Raw genomic sequence first — 19,339 nt, forward strand, 5'->3', positions numbered from 1 at the left:
TCCTCCAAGTCCTCCATGTTTGAGCAATTCTAACTCTCCACAATAATGCTGTCAGTCCTGAGGGACTGCTTGAGGGAGAGGATTTATAGAAGCAGGTCATAAGATGTTCATTTCAGTGACATTTTGTGATTTATTTTTTTTTTTATCATGACTGTATTGGATTTCCATTCCAACTGGATTTGTATTGGATTTCTGTGACATCTGTCCATTTTCAGCTCTAGTGGGTTTCAGGCAAGATGGGGCAAGGTAATGCCTTACACAGAATGAATGTGTCCTTACAGAATAACTTCGTTATTTTACAAACTAACTTCTGTAAATGTACTTACTTGCTTGGACTTCCAGAATCAAATAATTGTTTATCCTTGCCTCTTTCTTTATGTTAAGATATGGTCTTACGGTTAAGACTTCATTTTAGCTGCTTTTACTTCCTGAGCCACTTTTTGTCATCCACCCATATGAGAAGTCCAGGCAGTATGCCTTTAGTCAGACAGTACTGTATCCAGTAGGTACATGGGGATTAGAGGGTTAAGCATTTTAACAAGCCACCATTTCAAACAGTTGCTTGCAAGGGCACACACCTATTGATAAAGATCTATGCCTTTGGCAAAAAAAAGAGTTCTGGAGATTATATTAAGTAGGCATTTCAGTTCTAAATTGCATCAGACTCCACAATCTAATTTTGTAGATAGTCTTAGTGTTTCTGATGAGAGATTTTCCTGTGCATGGTTTAATAAAGACTGAAAAAAATATTTCTTCAAGTTTCGTATCAGGTTCTGTATAGATAATACAGAAAAAAAAAAATATGTTACATATGTAGCAAAAAAAGAAAATTAAAAGGTGAAATTAATCCTTTGCAATGTTTTTAATTTCTGAAGTTTTGATAATGATGTCTCAAAAGAGTACCCTTTCATATTTTTCTTAGCTGTTGCTAAAAATAGTCTCCTTTTGTCTCAGTTTTTCCTTCCCTTATCCAGTACTAGCTAACCGCGACATTTGGTTTTGTGTTTTGTAATATATCATTCTAAAGCTAATAGTTTGCTTAGTAACCTAGATACACACTAAAAAATAGGATATTTGTAAATAAAATGATATGTTTATTCTGCCAGTTCTGTGTTTTGTCCTTTTTTGGTTTCCTTAGGAGAAATGTTTGTGGCACACATTGTCTCAGATTTAATCAGTACCTATTCCTCAGCAAACATACTCTCATCCTGTCAAAATACTGCATCAAGCTATACCTCCTCTGATCTGTTTAATCTAGATAAATGTTATAAAGGCATTTTGTCTTTTCCTGTTCCAGACAGGTAAGATTATCCGTAACGGAGATTGTACATTTTGCCTTGGCAGAAGTTTGCAACATCCACAGTTGATGAATAGACATCTGCTCTGCTTAGAAGTGTTACTTAAAATTAAATAGGCCAAACGATAAATTAAATAGATGGGTACACAGTGGAACCACTTAAATTTCCTTTGACATTTTATAGTTGTTTATCTTAGTTTGTATTTTCTGTCTTCCTTACTTCTCCTTTATCAGTGTCACTAGGAAGAGGAGTTAGCATGATAGCCATGGTCTTCTCCAACATGTGGAACACATCCTTTTTTGGTTTCTCAAGTTGCTGTCTAATTAACATCTGGCTTAATTGTGTAGTAATGTACTTGCTGGCTAGACAGGAGAGGAGTCCTGAAGCAGATCAGCTCTGCCCTGCAGGGAAGGGCTTGACTGGCTGAATTATTACAAAGGGTTGTTTTACCATGAAAGGACAGTTTGCTTGCCTTCTCTTGCAAAGCCAAAGCCTCTGTGAAATGAGAAGGGCAGCCCAGAAAATCAGTCTGAACTAACAGCTGTAATACTGAGTACAACATCCTGTTGTGTACCTTATGTGCTATATATAAGTATGATGAAAGTGGAGTTATTCTGTAGTAAGAAAATTGCTGGTTGTTTTAACATCTTGGATTCATTAGATACATCACAATCCTCTTGATTTGAGTCTTGAGTGATCGTCTTAAATTGTGGATTGTGGTGCTACGTTCATTCTGCACACGTGTCCATCCAGGCTCAAAGGTAAGGTCCAGGAACCTTTTTGGGGGCTATGCCATTGCTGCTCTGCAGAGCAGAAAGACATTTAGAGGTTCCTCTGCAAATTTGGCTCTCCCCCTTCTTTGAATTTCTCTGGCCCAAGATTAGGTCCCCAGAGAGCTGTTGTGTGAAAGCAAAGCTAGAATAGGGTAACTGAGGAGAAGGCGGGAGCTGATTCTCTCAAAGCAAGCCAGAAGTACCCTGCTGGGGGATAGCGAGGAAGTAGACTTGGCCATAGCTCTGTTTCCACTGGACAGGTAGAAACTGTAAAGGATTTTGTTTCTATTATTTAAAAGTCTTGAATTTCCTGCCTTGTGTCCTCTAGCCCTCTTCGCTACCTGTTACAGAGCTGTTCTGTCTCTTTCTTGCATCCCTTCAGCCTTGCCATTTGTATCTGCATTTTGGGATGTTGCTTGCTTTTGCTCGCTTCCAATTGATGGACGGTTGTTTTATTTGCCCCCATGGGTTTGAAAAAGCTCCTTTTCAGTGGGAACGCTGGTCAGGTAAAACTTGAAAGTCCCCAAGGAATCTGTTGATGTAGTTGGAAGCTGGGAAGGAAGTTTTCTCTATAGAAAATCTGCCTGATCTCTGGTTGCTTTTCTGTCTTCTCAGCAGCCTAGGTCTCCAGGCTCTTGGTTTCACATGCTGCTGAAGCCCAAGCTCCTGGGGCTTGCTGCAGAGTACAAAAGGTGCACCCAGAATTCTTTTTCCAATGTTAAATACATCAATTTTATTTTATCACGAAAACACTAATTTTTCATGATTTTTTCCCTAACCTTTGTTCCATATGGAATGAAAAAAATGTCTGAAATGTAGTATTTCCAGTAGATAAAATGTTTGCCATCTCTGTCTCCTCCCAGAGATGGCTTATTTGAAAAATGTTTTACAGGACCACCACTGTGTTTGTAGAGGACTTTGAGATAAATGTGCTTGTAGATAAGCTGTGCTTAGAGACATATGGTTATTTTCATCAGTATGATAGAAGGACTCATCAAAGTCACTTTACTGTCTACAACTGTGGCTAGAAAAGGCATTTACTTTAATAAATACGTGTTTAGTTAGGCAAGCCTGCTTGCATGGTGATATATCTCAAATACATACTCTTGTTTTTTTTAACAGAATTTACTTTTCCTTATTTTCCATCTGTTGCGTACCATTTGTATTTCTGCAGTTTTTATAGTATTGGAAAATTCTTAATTGCCAACTGATTTATCCTCTGTTAGAGACTAAATGGGAAGCCTTTGGACTTCAAAGGGCATTTAGACTGCATTTGCTGCTTGGATGGGCCTTTTATGAAACTTTTCTTTTGCAGAGTTGTAGGGCTACAGAAGAACAGCATTGTCTGATTTTACTCTTTTGTTATTTTTAATTTGTTTGCTCGGTTTAAGGTGCATGCAGGAGTATATACAACTTTCAGGATGTACTAAATGCATCGTTGATTGTTCTTCAGTTTAACGTGAAGGAACTGATCTTTCACTGACATCTAGGCTAGCACAATATGTTTGTAGATTAGATGGTGCAGCTGACCTGGTGGCATCTTATGTTTCTGATAAAGAGCAAATGACCAATCAAGATTGCAAATTAGCTAGCAGCCAAGAGTCAACAGTTTTATGTTCTTGGGACAAAAACATGTTCTGACTTGGTAAGTACACTCCCTGAAAATAGAAACAGTATACTTTTAAAAATAGCATAGATGATAGAGGAACAGCTCCAAAGATGTTTACTTAAAAAAACCAAACCATTTTTTTCTTAATTATGCTTACTACGATGGTGCCCAAACGTTACTTAACAGCAAGGACCCATTGTGCAGCATCCAAAACAAACATAGGAGTAGGAGAGCAGTTTCTCGATGATGCTACTCTGAAGTATTTTGTGGGTGGAGCACAAAAGTGATTCCCTAGTTTCTTTTGCAACTTTATTAACCAAGAGCACACAATGTGCTTGGTGCTTTCCAGAGTTGATATAGTAAGTCTTTACTAGAAGACTTGATGAACACGACACAGTGGGATTCCTCACTGAGGATAAACTGCTGAGCTGTTTATCTGTCCCATCCCAAAAAGGAGAAAATGACCGTGATTTAGATACTGTAAGTGAACTGGAAAAGCCAGGTAAACTTTATGCCTGTGGGCCATAATACTTTGCTAACTAAACCATTTCTGCATATGGGAGGGGTTCTTAGTTGGTTCCACCCTGTCTGCAGCTGACATGTGCCATCCTATTTTAGAAATTTAATCTGGGGTAGGTATATTAGTAATCTGAACAGACAAATGCCACAGCTGTAACCATTAATTTGGGATACAGGCAGAGCTAATGTTTATATACAAAATGGAAGTCCCCAATCCATCGCTTATAATTTCCATTATTTAGTGTAAACTCCCAGCAGCAATGATTTTTTGCTGCAGGAACGTATTTTTTTAAGTAAACCCAGTTCTTAATCACTCGTTTTCATTTTCAAAACTGTAGTCCTCTGGTAATTAAGGCTGGGACACTGGAGTTTCTTAATCGATCTCTGCTGGAATTTGAGGGCAAGGCATTGTCATTGTGTGAGACTATTTAGTACAGATTTGGAATCTCTACTGCAGTTATTAATAGTTCTTGCATTCTCTCACAAAAATATGGATTTATTTTTTTTTATAATAAGAATTATTTGTCCAAAATAATGTGGTTGTTGAAGTAGTCCTAAGCATTTTTATCATGTACCATGTCACGGGGAGAGATGCAGCAGGTTTTCTGTGTACGTATTCTGGAAATACCAGTGGCATAAAAATGGCTATGGCTAAATCAGGATTATTTTGGTCACTTCACTGTGGAGAAAAGTTGCCGTCTAGGTACTTTCAATGCCTATGGAAATGTGCATACTTGGGTATTCAGTGCTGAGGGCAACGTTTTCCTAATCCTGACAAGGAAGGAATCTGGAATATTCCAAACAGTTTATTCTGTCCTTTGGGCTAATCACACAAAACGTGTGCGACATTCCAGCTAAAAGCTACATGGCGTATTTATTTAAAATAAAAGTGTCAGATAAAAGAGTGAGTTTCACACACTTTCCTCCCTGTGTTTCGCAGTATCGCTCCTTCTGTTATGCTAGTAAAGGCATTTTCATCTTTTTCAAGTTAATTATTCCTGAAGAGGGAATAGTGCAATTTGTTTTTTCGTTCCATGTCATGCTCAGAGTCACCCTAACAGGGAAGGGCAGGCAGTTGTCCTGCTTTGGCCAGAGGGCAACCTTTGTGGGGACTGAGGCAAATCAAGGAGGTTCTCATCTTTTGCACCAGAAGAGCGGTAATGCATATGCTTATTTTTTTGCAGGATTGTTCTATGCTGAAGTCTGTTGCTCTGTCCTAAGGGCTGTTTCTGAGGCCTTCGCTGAGGAAAACCAGCATGTGCCTAAGTTGATTTCTCTTCAGCAGGGCATTCAACTGTGTTCTTTGGTCTCATTTTGGTCATCAGAATTAAGCATGGGTCTTAGTGCATTGTGGAATTGAGTCTTTCAAGGTTTTTTCACTAAAGATATGTTTAACAGTGTATATCAATGTGGAGCCTTGTTTTTGGGGAAGATCATGTTTTCATTAGGGAAATAAAGTAGTAGTTAATAAAGAGATTCAGAATACTGCTGGTATGTGTACAAAGTTGAAACTAAGCAGAGCTAGGGGAATTTTGGCTATTTCTTTTGCCACTAGTTGATTTGTTTAGGAGGGAAAATGAGAATTTAATGGGAGAAACTGGCATGAAAATAATTGAAACCAATAGCATTCTTTTGCACAGGATTGGTGATGTGTTTAGGAAGGGATGGTTGCACAAGTTGTACTTCTTTGACAATACCTTCAAAGATACAAACAGAACAGCAAGGGAAAAGGAACCTGACTAGAATCAGTGCAAGTGTTGTTTATTCAAGTGCAGCAATGGTTAACTGGCTGTAGCTCCTATTTTACAACTTCCATCTCTGTTTTAGACAGTGTTCTGATGCTGGCTGAGCCCAAATTGTCTGAGTGCAGAAATTGCTCAAAAGCCACTTCTGTTAAGAGGCTCCGTTCACATTCATAGCTGTGCGTTTCCTTGTGCTCATCCCACTCTTCACTGTCTCCCCAGGAGATACATCAAGCGTCCTTATACCAGCTGTCTTCCACACATAAGACTATATTGACCCTAGTGTAACTCCATCAGAGTAATCTCTACATCAGAGATTTTTTTTCTCTGACTCAAATCCAAAAGATACAGAGAGAGATTAGTAGTGAGTTTAGGAGTGGAAGGTCAGATGCAGTTCCTTCCCTCACTTCTTAATCCACCAGCGTTTTGACAAGAGCATTAGTAAAAGAGCAGCCAGTTTCTACCAATGTTTTCCTTGGGTTTTACCATTTGAGTGTCAGCTCTGGAACTTTCATTTCAAAAGAAGTTTTTTAACGGATGGCTTTGGGGAATGATGCATTTGAAAATAAGATGCAAATAATTAAGTGCTGCTGTATTTTCAAACTTGGTGGTCTGTATTGTCTATAAAATTGGAGCATGAATCACAATGGACACATTCCAACTTACCTTCTGGGACATGTTTTGCTGATAAGTACTGTGAGCGTTCCCTTGACTTCTGGTAAAGATTTTCCTTCTCTAGTATTTTTAAGTGTTAGGACTGTTTACGAGCTGAAGGAGCTGAGTCACTTTCAGGGCTGATGTTTGTCCACTGACCCAGCTGTATCTGGAATGAATGCAAAACTGTAGAAAAGTAATAAAATTATATATAAGGGCTTGTATTCACCTCAGTTATACAAGCCTCCAGACGAGCATTTTAGTTGAAATGGATGAAGTTACTCAAGTTATTATTTTCCTGATTTCTGTTGCAATCGAATTAAAAGTTTTTGTCTTCAAACCCAAAACTTAACTTTATGCCATTAAAAAAAAAAAGTTTTAATGAGTGATTTCTCATGCAACAAAACTCTGTAGATATTGAGTATAGAATAGCAGGCTTGACAATTTCAACTGTTGTTGGAAAGCATTCCCCTTACAAAATATAATGAATGCAAGATCTTTTTCCTCCCTTCAAAGAAAGAAAATGTCCAGATTAAGTTTGACAGGGGAATGGTTAGTTTCATAGTGAATTTGCTGAAGAGTATTCTACAGGATTAAATTTTCTGGGATTTCTTTTTGAAAGTGAAGCTTTATATTGCTTGCAAATTCTTTACAGTTGTTGAAGTTGAGCTCCCATTTTGGCAACCAATTAGAAAAGATGAGACAGTTTTAAAGATGACTCTAAAAGATCCATGTTAATATGAGAGGGATATATATCTATAATGGGACTTGAAAACTGGCTACAACACTGGAAACTTCAGCTGTTTGGAGGAAAAAAATAATCATGTTTCATCTATTACACAGCTTTTTGCAAGGTACTGTCAGAAGTAGAAGGGTAGCTTGAATCATGTTCAAATCCTTTCAGTCCATGAATGAATGAATGCAACTGTTGATGAAAATTTGTTTCCTATACCTTTAATGTTGTGTGAAATCTTCTATGTGGCACAGGGACATTTAAGGATAAAGTAAGAAGCTGTCTAAAAGCATATTGTTTTATGAAACAGTGTACATTGTCTGTTGTGAGTTATTTTGGGTTTTTTTAAGACTGAATTTTGATTTGCTTGTGGTGTTTATAAAGGCTAGGGTTGATTCACAGTGTTTATAGACATACACAGAACAACAGGTATTGATCATAAGGCCCACCTCCTACAGCTACATCATTGATACCTTTTACAATATCCAACTAGCTGGTAGCATGGGGTTTAGTATCCTAAATATTAATCTGTTCAGCAACTTTAGTACAATAAGTATCTGCACTAGTTGGCAATATGCGTTGGATTTAGGTAGAAGGTTGTATGAGGCTTATAAAGCTCTTGGGCAGGTACAAACCTGGTAAATAGTTGTGCTAAATGGTAGAAATAATACAGTTATCTTTGCTTTTGGAATCACTGCTTTAGGTTCTATAGTTTATAGCTCTGTGTGGCTGCAGAACTAAGGCAGTGTTTCTTTTTCCTGCAGCATATACCCAGCTTTGATAGATACTAATATAAAGAAAGAAGATTCTTTGCCAATTTTGTTAGTGGTTTTTCAGTGTTATGTGCTGCAACAATATGTAAATGTGCTCTTAAAAGTCACTTTTATATAAGTTTCATGTTGTCTTTTTCGATACAAATGGATGTATTTTGGGATGCATAAACGCCACCAATGGGCAGTTTCTTTTTAAATTAAAACAACAAACTGACCGTGCGTTTCTTTTTCCCCTGAGGTGACACTGTGCCTTCTCTGCAGGCACTTTTGCCTACAACGAGGTGCAGTAATTCTACCGTTCCCTGTTGTTAGCACTGCCACATTTGCATCATAACGGATCCCATTGATATCCCTCTGCTGCCTATGTCTGGCGTATTGCGAAGTTAATGCAGAAAACTCCCTCCCTCTCGACAGGGTGCAGGCAATGAAAACCTCTTTCCCTGGGCACTCCAGCACTCCCGTCCAGAGCATGGGCTCTAACAGAGGAGCATATGGCTACCATGAGTTCCGTTTCATGGCTGCATGGGGGTAGTGCCTACAGCCACACACACATTCTTTATGCCTGGCTAAATTTAAAATGCTAAGAAATACATTGTGAATTTCAACAAGTAGAAGAAACAAAACTAACAAAAGTTCTTACATAAATTTGTATTGTTATGTATTAAAGGTTATAAATGGTCTAATATGGTTACAGAGTTGTGGCTTTAGAAGAACAAGGATCCTGAAGATTAGGAAACTTTCTCAGAGTGGATAAAGTCTTTAAAGAAATTAGGGTAGTGTACAGTGTTTTATAATACTTGTCGTAATACTGAGTATTCTAAAATTGATTGATGCTTATCACTCAAATACAAAGTGGCCAGTCCAGTGCACTGGCCACTCAGGTGGTTGCTGGAATAACTGTAGGATACTTAAAGTCTGAGCGCTGCCAGGCCTTGCAGGGTGGGGAGACCAGCTTGAAGCATAGGTGAGGCTGATGCCGATGACTTTCCAGCCAGTAACAGAGACCTTGTCAGACATCATGAAAGAAACATTCCTTCAGTATAGCTGCAAAGATAAAGCTTTTGATTTTCTAAACCACGTGGAGCTATTTGGAATTTTATTACTCATGTTTTCAGACCAGGTAATCACGTGCTCTCTGCTTATGAATTTTCTAACCTACTAACATGTAATGAGGTCTGTGGGCATTTGTATGCCCCAACTATGATAAATAGTATACTTGGTAGCTGTCATAGGCAAATTTGTAGTCTGAAAATCCTTTACTGGGAGAATGTTTCCCTTCACAGAAACTGATGACATTAGTATAAGGGAAAATTACTTCAGTGAATAATGGATAAGAAATACATGTTTCCTCAAAAAATGGGAGTCAGACAACCTTCTATAGTTTGAAAGACATCAGTTCATTTTTGCTGTGTGTATAAAGTGAAAGAATTGACCTTTAACATCTATTTTGTTTTAGTTTAAATCTATTTTTCAATGCAACAGCGCTCCTGTCTCACTGGCAGGAATGAAGGCAGGGTAGTGGGCATGGGGTGGAATTTGCTTCAGTTGGAATTTGCCACTAGTTTCTCTAGGCTAGGATTTCTTCCAAGTTTTGTAAGCTCATGTGTCATTTGAATTGGAGGATGGTTGATTTGTGTTAGTAGCTATCATTTAGTCTCAGCTGCCAGTTAAGAGGTTTGCCAGCTCTATGAAATGAAGGAAAATATTTGAGGACGTTGGTTAACTGAAGAAGTCAGTGAACCCTAAAATGAATTAGTATCTTAGCTACAAATTCACATTTAATAGCTCCATTTGAAAGACGTTTTGTAGTGTAAAAGATAAGCTTGTGGCTTTATGTTGTGTCCTTGCTCATGTAAACTGTAAATAAACTGTCTGGTTTTAACTACGTGTTCATTGACTGATAGACTATTCAGAAAAAAGTATCTACAGCTTTATGTAATCCTATCAACAAAACTGTAAAATATCAGAAGATGGAGCTGTTCAGAGCCAGATTCAAATCTGTTAACATCGAGTAACGAGGCATTCCTGCCGCTGCAGCGTTTGGAGGCAGATCATTTCCATGGGACTGTAAGAAGAATAAGGTGGTGCTCAGCACAAGAGAAGGGCTTCAAGTCTGACTTTATGTGTGGTTTGTGAGTTAGTATTTAAACGCTACAGATTCTTACTTTAGAATATGTGTTTTTTACACTAATCCTGTTAGAGTCAATGAAAAATGCTTTTCCAGGCTTGTCACGATTTTGCAGCAGATTTTAATGTAGCAAATCATAGGAGAAGTTTCTAGGTGTAGAAAGTGGAGACCTTGAGGACAGTTTCCACCAATTTTTATTTCATGAGGTCAGCTTTTTTTTCACTGCTTTGCTTTCTAGATGTTTTTGGTGCTAATGGCTGGAACTGGACTGGAAGGGAAGGTGATGCTTTGGCATGAAATGCTTTAGCAACAAAGGAAAAGTGGCAGTCACTGAGTCCTGTCTCATACTGTGACTAGCCACTGTGTCATATCAATTTTCATTGAAAGGGATTATCAGTTCATCAAAATTAAGTCTTTTGCCTTTATAACTGGAAGGATCTTACTCTCTGCTTAAAAACTTAATTTCTTCTGCATACATTTATGGAAGCAATGCGTTCTTGCTCTTGTGCCAGCTTTGTCCTTTCCTCTAACTAGTTACTATAAGACAACACAATCTTCTGTCCCTGACAGTCACCCCTAGTGCTGGTTTATATACTCTTACCGCAAAGAGATCTTGCTGTTGACATACCTTCTCAGTTACTGACAGTCAGAAGTGTAAAGTGCTCCTAGGCAGGAGGGTGGTATTCAGAACATTGTTTTAAATAAAATTTGTTCACTTCTCTGGCATTTACCTTTCTAATGGATGTATAGATGGCCATTGTATCACCTCCAAGTCTTCATTTTGCTGGCCCAAATAAATCATGCTCTGTAGCAGGAAGACTCTTAAATCACATGTTTATAATCAGAGGGATTTTCTAGCTCTGTGTCTGTGCAGAGTTCATCTTTCTTGAAAGTAAGTGACAAAAACTGTGCACTGTATTCCAGATAAAATTCTACTCAGGTGTGTACCATGTCATGAATATCTCTGTAGTCACTTTTTCTCTTGAGTGCATGTACAACTGTGAAGCACTATGATCAGGTGGCCTGCAAAAGGTGAGTTCTTGGGATATGTCAGGTGAGGCAGTTTGCTCAAAAGCTTGTATCATCCTTGTGTTTGGTAGTTACTCAGGACTTTCTCTTCATCTGCTGCTTCCCATTGATTATCCACCCTCCAGTTTGAAAAAAAATATTCCTATTGTTAGTGCCTAGATTTGACCTAGCTCTCAATAGTAGTAAAAAAAACCTCAGCAGACAGGGCAAGTCAAGGTTTGGGGAACCTCACTAAAAAAAAAAAGTTGAAATGAGTTCAGGCACTTGATATTCTTCATGGGGAAAAATGTGTTTGTATTTTAATTGTATCTGATGATTTGCTGACATGATTAATTTTATTCCTATCTGTTCAATATTTCACTGCCCAACAAATCCTAGCAACTGTTTTCATACAATCATAACTGTCAAGACTGTCAGTTTATTTCTGCTCTGTGACACCTCGTGTTAGGAAGAATTACTGAATCCATTTGCTGCATCATGTTATGCTATCTTTGATGGGTCACACTGCCATTTCTGAGTGCAGAGATTGCTGTGGTTCCTGGTTTATCATTTTTTTTCAAGGCTTTTTAGCCTTGAAGAAGTTCTTTCGTGTCAGTAATGTAACTACATATTAACACACACATAACAAAGTAGAATCTGCTGATTTCAGAGGGAGGAGTTGAACATGTAGATAAGCGTTTTCAGAATTGGGCTTTAAATTCTGTAATACAACAACTAAAAGAGTAATAGACAAAGAAAACTTTATAATGAATTTAGTTCCTAAAAGCCATGAAGGCTAAAAAGAGTAAGGTTAATGCAGCAGCATTATGTAGCTCATGAAGTAAAGAAAAATATTGTGTTTCAGTAGTTTTTTCACTGTGAAATTTTACAAGGGTGTCTGAATGGTACTGTAAAGATAATTTTCTTATTAGTCATCAGCAGATAATAGGATCCTGAACTATATGAAAGATGCTTATTTGAAGATTCCAGAAGTTTTCAGTATGTTCCATTTCCAGCTTTTGATAACTGGGTTTCTTGTTAGGATTTTTCTCTGGACTGGAGCAGGCCTTAAGTTGTGAAGTTACTGGAAATAAGCCTTGATGAAAATATTTTCATCCCTGACACATCTCTTTATGCAAGTCTGAGATTCTTTTACTTTCTGTTTTATCGTCATCATCTTTTTTTTTTTCCTCTTCTATCACGGGTATGCTCTGTTTTTGGTGTACTTCACATCCTCCAATTTTACGTGCTGACATTCCACAGAATCCATTCCTTTCTAAAAGTTTCCAATTTATTTTCCCATTACTGCCACTGCTACTTTAAATTCCTCATGTTGGAGATGATGTTTTTAACCTTTCTGCTGTCCTTTCCCAAAATGGGCCCTCATCACGTTCCTCTGCTGGCTTGTGGGCTCACCGTCCTAGCTGTTGGATATCATTGTCTTCAGCCAATAGATTTCAAGTCTTCTGCAGGTGACCCCTTTGATACAGAGCAGAAGTTTTGAGGCAAAATTGAGCCTGAGCTCATGCATCTGTGCTCTGCTTCCTGGAAATCTCCCACTGAAGCCCTGTATTAGTTGGTGGTTTAGTCCTGCTTGTGCTGCGGGCACAATTTTCTTTGGATTTGGAGGTAAGGCCTTCAAGATCATTTGCAGCTAGTCTGTGGTCATGTGTGTTGCTCTAGAGAAGCTGGAATGAACGCGAGTCTGGGACACCTCTTATGGCATCACAGCTGTTAGGTTTCTTTACTCTCTTTGGCTCCACTCCAGAACAAGCTGAAGTCAATGGAAAGATTCAAATGGCACTCCATCTGAATGAATCAACTGCACATAAATGCTCGATGGAGGTGCACTAGAAGCAGAAGAGGAAAATTGCTCTTATGCTGACTCTCATTTTTGAATGTCTTTTAAAAATAGTTTCTTAATCATCAATACTTCTTAAATAAAGTGTTTTTTCCTACATTGAAATGCTGGTGATTCTTATGTAAGCCTGAAATAACTCAATTGAAATCAATATGTATGTTACTCAATTTATATTATGGCTATTTAAATCTCAGAGAAAGTATTTTTTTAACAGTGTTACTATTTTATGTTTATGTTTTCTGTTTTGACAACCTTGGTTGTCTTCTAGCCAGTGAAATTAAAATAGTTTAATTAATATCTGTTATAATGGTGGCACTTACCACTGTAACTAGTACCCTTATTTCTTTAATTCTTCTTGTTTCTGAGGAGCTGTATTCATCAATCTGAAATGTATCTCAGAGCACTGGAAAGATCTCTTCTCTGAAATAAATACACAGAACAAGTATGAAGGACTCATGCTTATGCATTCAGATTACAATCTATAAATGTTCGAATGACCTATGCATTCATACATTTGAACGGAAAAATGTATTAAACCTTTTCAGAAGAGAACACTGTGCTCTAGAATCTTATATGCAGCCTTTAGGCTTGTGTTCATAAATATTGTGCCCATGGCTGTTTGCTATTTAAGTAGCCTTGGAGTGTCTGATGTCAGCTACTTCCCCTAAATAAAATACTTAGGACATATAACACCTGGTTTGGAGCCAACTGGCTTTGGTTTGCTTCCTCTCCAAATGCTTTCATTCACAAGTGAGCAAAATGACTCCTCATGCTGTGCGAAGGAACCTAGAAGTACATTGCAAACACAATTTTACACAAAATGGGGACATATTTTCAGTTTTTAATAAACTTCAGTGAGAATTTGATCCAGCTCCTATAAATTCAATGGAAAGATTTCTTTTCACTTCAGTGGTATTTTGACTAGAACCATATTTGCTAACCACAGCACTGTGGGGAGCAGCAGGAGCAGTGGGGACGGAAAGACTCGTTGCTTTTTGTGCTGTCCTCTGCCACTGGGAAGGACCCGATTGCCACCAGAGGTGGGAGATTTCTAACAAGGTGAGCTTCAGTTCTCAGAGACAGCAGCTCTTGCAAAGCAGTGACCTTAGAGGAACCCAGACCTGCTGTGAAGTAAAGTTGTAAAGTTTCTTTGCCATTACTCACTCTTAGGAGGCAAGCAGAATTAGCAGAACCATAGAACCCAAAGGGTCTTACAAATAAATGACTGTTGGAAAAAAGAACAATCTGGAGAAAAAAATAATTGCAAGTTGAATTTTTTTAAAAATTTAACGTTGAATAAATGTTTGGGAAGGCATAATCTGATTCCCTGGTGGCATAAAGCTGTCTGCCAAGAGTGTAAATGTAAGGTTAAGTGTCCAGAGTAGAGGTACATATTGGCTAGCGGTGAGTCCAAATTTCCACTGTAAAATATGCATATAATCATAGCAAAAGGTGTGCTGGTGCACTTCGCTCCTAAGTCTTCTTAGAACCACATCCTGAAGCCTTAATAATACTTGTGGTCAGAAATGACTTCTCAGCAGTGTGCCTCTTAAGATAGGGACCCGTTTTTATGTACTGAGCCCTTGACAGTGTACGCTGCAGAATCAAATTCATGCTGATCGTTCCTTTATGAGCAGTTTGGAGGTGCTCTTACAGGCTATTGTATAACCTCTAGATACAATTTTTCTGTTCTTCTTTGGTTTTTTGGGGGGTTTTGGTTTGGGGTTTTTTTTGTGTGTGTTTGTTTTTACCTTTACTGCATGAAGCTTACTTTTATTTCCTTATGCCTAGGGTCAGAATTGCCTGCATTGTGTTTCCTGTTCTGGTGCCTCTCTTGCAATGTATCGTTCTTTCTCTGTCCTGCTCAAGTATTGTGTTAGATCCTGCCGTAGGATGTTAATGTGTAATCCAAAAGCCTCGTATCTAATGGAGTCTCATCTGAACAAAACTGCCAAAAAGTCTGCAAAAGTACTGTTTGCTTGGGGTTTTTTTTATACTTGATGCCTCTTAGAATTGCTTGAAGGTTGTTATGACTATTTTGCAGCAAGAGATAATGCTCCCTTCAGGCTAGGAAAGTATAGGAGGCTGGATTTAAGGCTTCTTGTTAATATTTGTTCATTCTATGCTGCCTTAATAAGAGGTATTTAATGCATTTAGCAAAACAGTGTGAACGTCAGGGTGTATATAGCTTTTTTTTATTTACCTTTAGTGGAAAACTTATCAAGTGATGTCAGACTAGTTACTTTCTTTGAGAAAACTGATGCAAAGAAGTTCAAAAGTATGCAAGAAACTTTCATGAATTGCTTTTCGTTTTTCACGTTCCTCACCGACAGGTGTCAGGAAATTTTAAAGGCTTTAAAAATGTTTTCTGTGAATGCTTTTAGTAAGGAAATGTTCAGTTCCAGTCTGAACTTGTTTCAGCACTGAGTTTGGTCACCTTGATGTGAGGATTTCAAATGTTCCACTCAGAGGCCCAAAACCGAGGGACTATGCCGAAATACACTTGACAGTGAAAGACAGTTTCTTTAGAGAGGGGTGTTCTTAGTGAGAAGCTACATTGAACTTTTTCCCGGGACTGTTAACAGTGTTGTCAGTAGTGTTGCGGGGCTTTTGGCAGACCAGTATTTTGAGCCTGCTGATTGTGGCAGGGAGTGGGTCAAACTCTTTAAGCTAAGCTCATGTAGTTGACTTTCATGTATTGTCACAGTCTGTATTAGCTGGGAATTAAGTTTGTGATATAGGGACTTAAGATTTACATGAATATTGTAGTTATCCTTGAAATAACTGCTAGTGCAGCAAATTCAGAGTGTGCTCAGAATGTAACTATATTTTGCCACTTATTTCCCAGCAAATTCACACAACAAATATAACATAGATGAAAAGTGCTGAAGCAAAGCATTTTAATTAAAGATGATCTTCAGCTGACGAACAGTTATGACATTTAATTTTCTTTCTTTTTTTTTTCAATAGGGTGGAAAGAAGTCTTACAGTGGGCCATGTGGGGGGCGCGATTGCAGCGCTGGATGCAAATGTTTTCCAGAGAAGGGTGCACGGGTAAGTTTGTTTTCACTAGTACAACTAGTCCTGTGTCTCTTATCAAACTTTTTCTAAATAAATAAATAAACCCCAAGTTAATATGTATAATTCTCAATCTAACGACCTCACAAAACAAGAGAAATGATGAAGACCAGCTGCAATTCAAATGCCCCTGGCCAAATTTTCAGAAGCTGTTCTAAAGCTTTACAAATTGCTAGCTTTGCAATGAGTCTTCAATGGAATCTCATTTCTTTATGTGATCGGAGCGCTACTTCCAAAAAGTCAGATGGTTTTTAAGTAGATTACAACGATTAAAAAGGAAAATCATAGTAGTGTGGCCTTCCAGTACAGATTTTGCCCAGTCCTTACTGTAATAGGTTCTATTTGTTTGTGGGGAGTGTTTTTGACTTCGGTATTTGTTTGAGAAGGAATAAAACTCCGAATGAATCTAAGCATTTCCCTTTGAGAGAGTCTTTTGTTTAGCTAAAGCCCTTCTCTCTGAAGTCTGCATTTGAAGCAACCAAATGTTTAATCAAGTTTTCTGTAAAAATGTTTAGTTTCTTTTGATTGTATGAAAGGGTTATAACTTTTATCTTAATGCAGCTGGTTATTTCCTATCTTAGGTCAATGCAGAGCTCCTGAATTCACTCTGCCTTCAATTAAAATGTTAATTTTTGTCCAGACACTATCTACTTAGTATTTTCTCTTCAGGTCTCTAAAGTACTTTAGCACTTATCAAAATGAATCTTACAGATTTTGCTTATGGAGATGAAAGGAGGAAAGAGCTGCATTGTAGGTACTTGAAGAATTGACTTGGAAGGGCTTAAGGAGAAGGGAAATAATACTAGTTGCCTTGCTTAATAACGCAGTTATTCTTACTGAAATCATGTTGAAAAGTCATCCTCTGAGGGAAAACAAAATTAAGCCTTATTTAAACACTAGGAATTCTGATTTATTTTTTCCCCTGTGTATTTCAGTGACATAGTATGGGTAAATTCAAGGCATCACTTTCTAGGACTGAACTTGGGAAAATGTTGCTATTTAGAAATGACAGTCAGCATGGGCTTAAATGTTTCCGTAATTGCAGACAGACTTGAGCATGAATTCTTAATTGATAACTGATGATATTTTTGCTCTGGAAGTATAAAAATTCTTTCAAATTATCATGTGACAGGGTGAAAACGTGTCTAAGTGGATAAGGGTAAGAACTTTGCAAGGAAGTTCTCAACATAACCTAGAATATGAGCTAAGACCGATTGCTCAACACCTTTTGTGATTAGATACAGTAAGGGACAGACCTATTTTGGTTTGGAACACAATATCCTGTAAATTCTTTGACCTTTAGATAGCAATGAGCATCATTCTTCTGTCTCTTTACATTCCCGGGGTTCAACTTGATTGTTTGAACTGGCCACAACACTGTTGACCTTGCAGTATGAGCTCTTGGCATCTCTTTTGTTAAGATGTCACAAAGATTTTAGGCTGTTTTCATTGCTGACCTGAGAACTCATTTGGCTTTTAGCTTGTTTCTTATGTGACCTGTATTGGTAGGCATTTTCAGTCCTTTAAATGCATGTTCCATCCTACTGAGACCTGTCCATGGAGTAAACTGTCTGCTAGAAGTGGTAATCTTTCCCTGTTACAACACTACTTCCATCAAGCCGTGCTGAGCCCTGCTGACACCTTCTTGGACATCTGCAGGCAGCTACTGGAGTCCTGCCATGCCAGAGGATAAGGAGGGGACTGGCTGAACTGGGAAAGGGGATGGTGTGATTATGTATCCTACAGTGTGGCTTGTTTCTTGGAGGAGACTGTACAGCCTGAGGCTAATTCCTTGGCTTCCTGCCTAGCTTCTCCTCTGTTTCTGCAAAACCTTTAAGTTCAGAACAGGCAAATGGGAAATGGGACTTTGACAATGCCTTGAATCCATATTTTGTTTAAAAAAGTTTCAACTGTCAATTTTGCACAATTAACCGGATCACAATAAAGCTAAGCTTTCTTTTTAAAAGAAAGAAATAGCTAAAAAGCACAAGAAAAATGACAATAAGCTGACAGCTCAATGAAAATAATATAGGCAGTGTCCTTAAATGTTCTCCTCCGTGGGTGCACTTCTGATCAGATCAAGCTGTGACGAACTTGTTTCTGACCAGATGCTTTAAAAAAAAATTATTTAGGCAATAAAAATGTCAAAAGTGTCTAAGACCCTCTGCCTGATTACTGAAAGATATTTCTAGAAATGGGATGTAGGCATGTAGAACCCTCATGTCCCCATGTTCTTGTTTTTGCTATCAACTGTCAGTGCATGTGCAAGATATTAACAAACAAACAAAAAACAGAAAGAAAACAAGTATAACCACCTTATCTTTAAGACGGAGCTTAGTAGAAGACTAATCTGTATAAAGTGACTCAGATGTTGGTGGAATAGATGGGATTCTTTTTAAAAGGAAGGGTGATACAGTGTTTGTCTACCAGCTGCTTGGGGAGTTCTTCTAGCGGAGTGGCACAGCATGTCTCCTACAAGACCAAAATTTGATTTCCGTTTTTTGTCCTAATGGATTGCATTAACTTTGAAAAGCCATAATGCTAGCCGGTACCCATTTTAGGCTGTTCAGTGAAGTTTATTGTGATCCAATTTACTGTGAAGCCTGCACAAGAAGAAATCTGTTTTGGAAGCATCCTTCATCTTAGCTAGTGATTCAGAATTGGTTCTTGTACCTAATGATAAGTTAATGAAAAGCCTGGCTTTATGTAATTCAACGGTAAAACTCCTGGGCCACATTGCAACCATTTTCCCCTCTTTATCTCTTCTTATTTTGCGAAGATTCATGCGTAACAGCCCAGTGATCTGTGCAGAAGCCCAGTTCTTAGTGGAGTGGTGTTACCTTCACTGAAAGGTCTCAGCTAGGGGGAACTTTTTTCTCAGAGGTCAAATGAAAAGATTAAACTGAGTTTGTGGCTCTTACTACTTAAGTGCACAGGAAGATACCTAGTTAAGCTTACATGTCATATGACAGTTTAAGAGTAAATGTAATAGCAGGAGAACCCACCAAACTGATTTTGGTCAGTTGTAAATCTAGGAATTTGGGATATTGTTGTTTAGCTCCCCTAACCTGCATTGTTATAACTTATACTCACTTTAATTTGAAATCTAACATAATGCTGTGCAGAAAAGGTGCTAGGCAGCATCATAGAGAATATGAGAGCC

At 38.1% G+C, this 19,339-nt stretch overlaps 1 protein-coding gene across 1 annotated transcript in view; it reads left to right on the forward strand.

Annotated features, from left to right (window-relative positions):
* The window catches only part of COL4A6 (collagen type IV alpha 6 chain), a 136,563-nt gene that overhangs the window by 32,438 nt on the left and 84,786 nt on the right, over positions 1-19,339 (forward strand). Inside the window, exon 3 of the mRNA XM_074599930.1 lies at positions 16,069-16,152. Within this exon, the coding sequence (XP_074456031.1) occupies positions 16,069-16,152 (84 nt within the window). The remainder of the gene's footprint in view (positions 1-16,068; positions 16,153-19,339) is intronic.

The sequence above is a fragment of the Larus michahellis genome, chromosome 9, assembly GCF_964199755.1.
Source record: "Larus michahellis chromosome 9, bLarMic1.1, whole genome shotgun sequence".
Classification (NCBI taxonomy): domain Eukaryota; kingdom Metazoa; phylum Chordata; class Aves; order Charadriiformes; family Laridae; genus Larus; species Larus michahellis.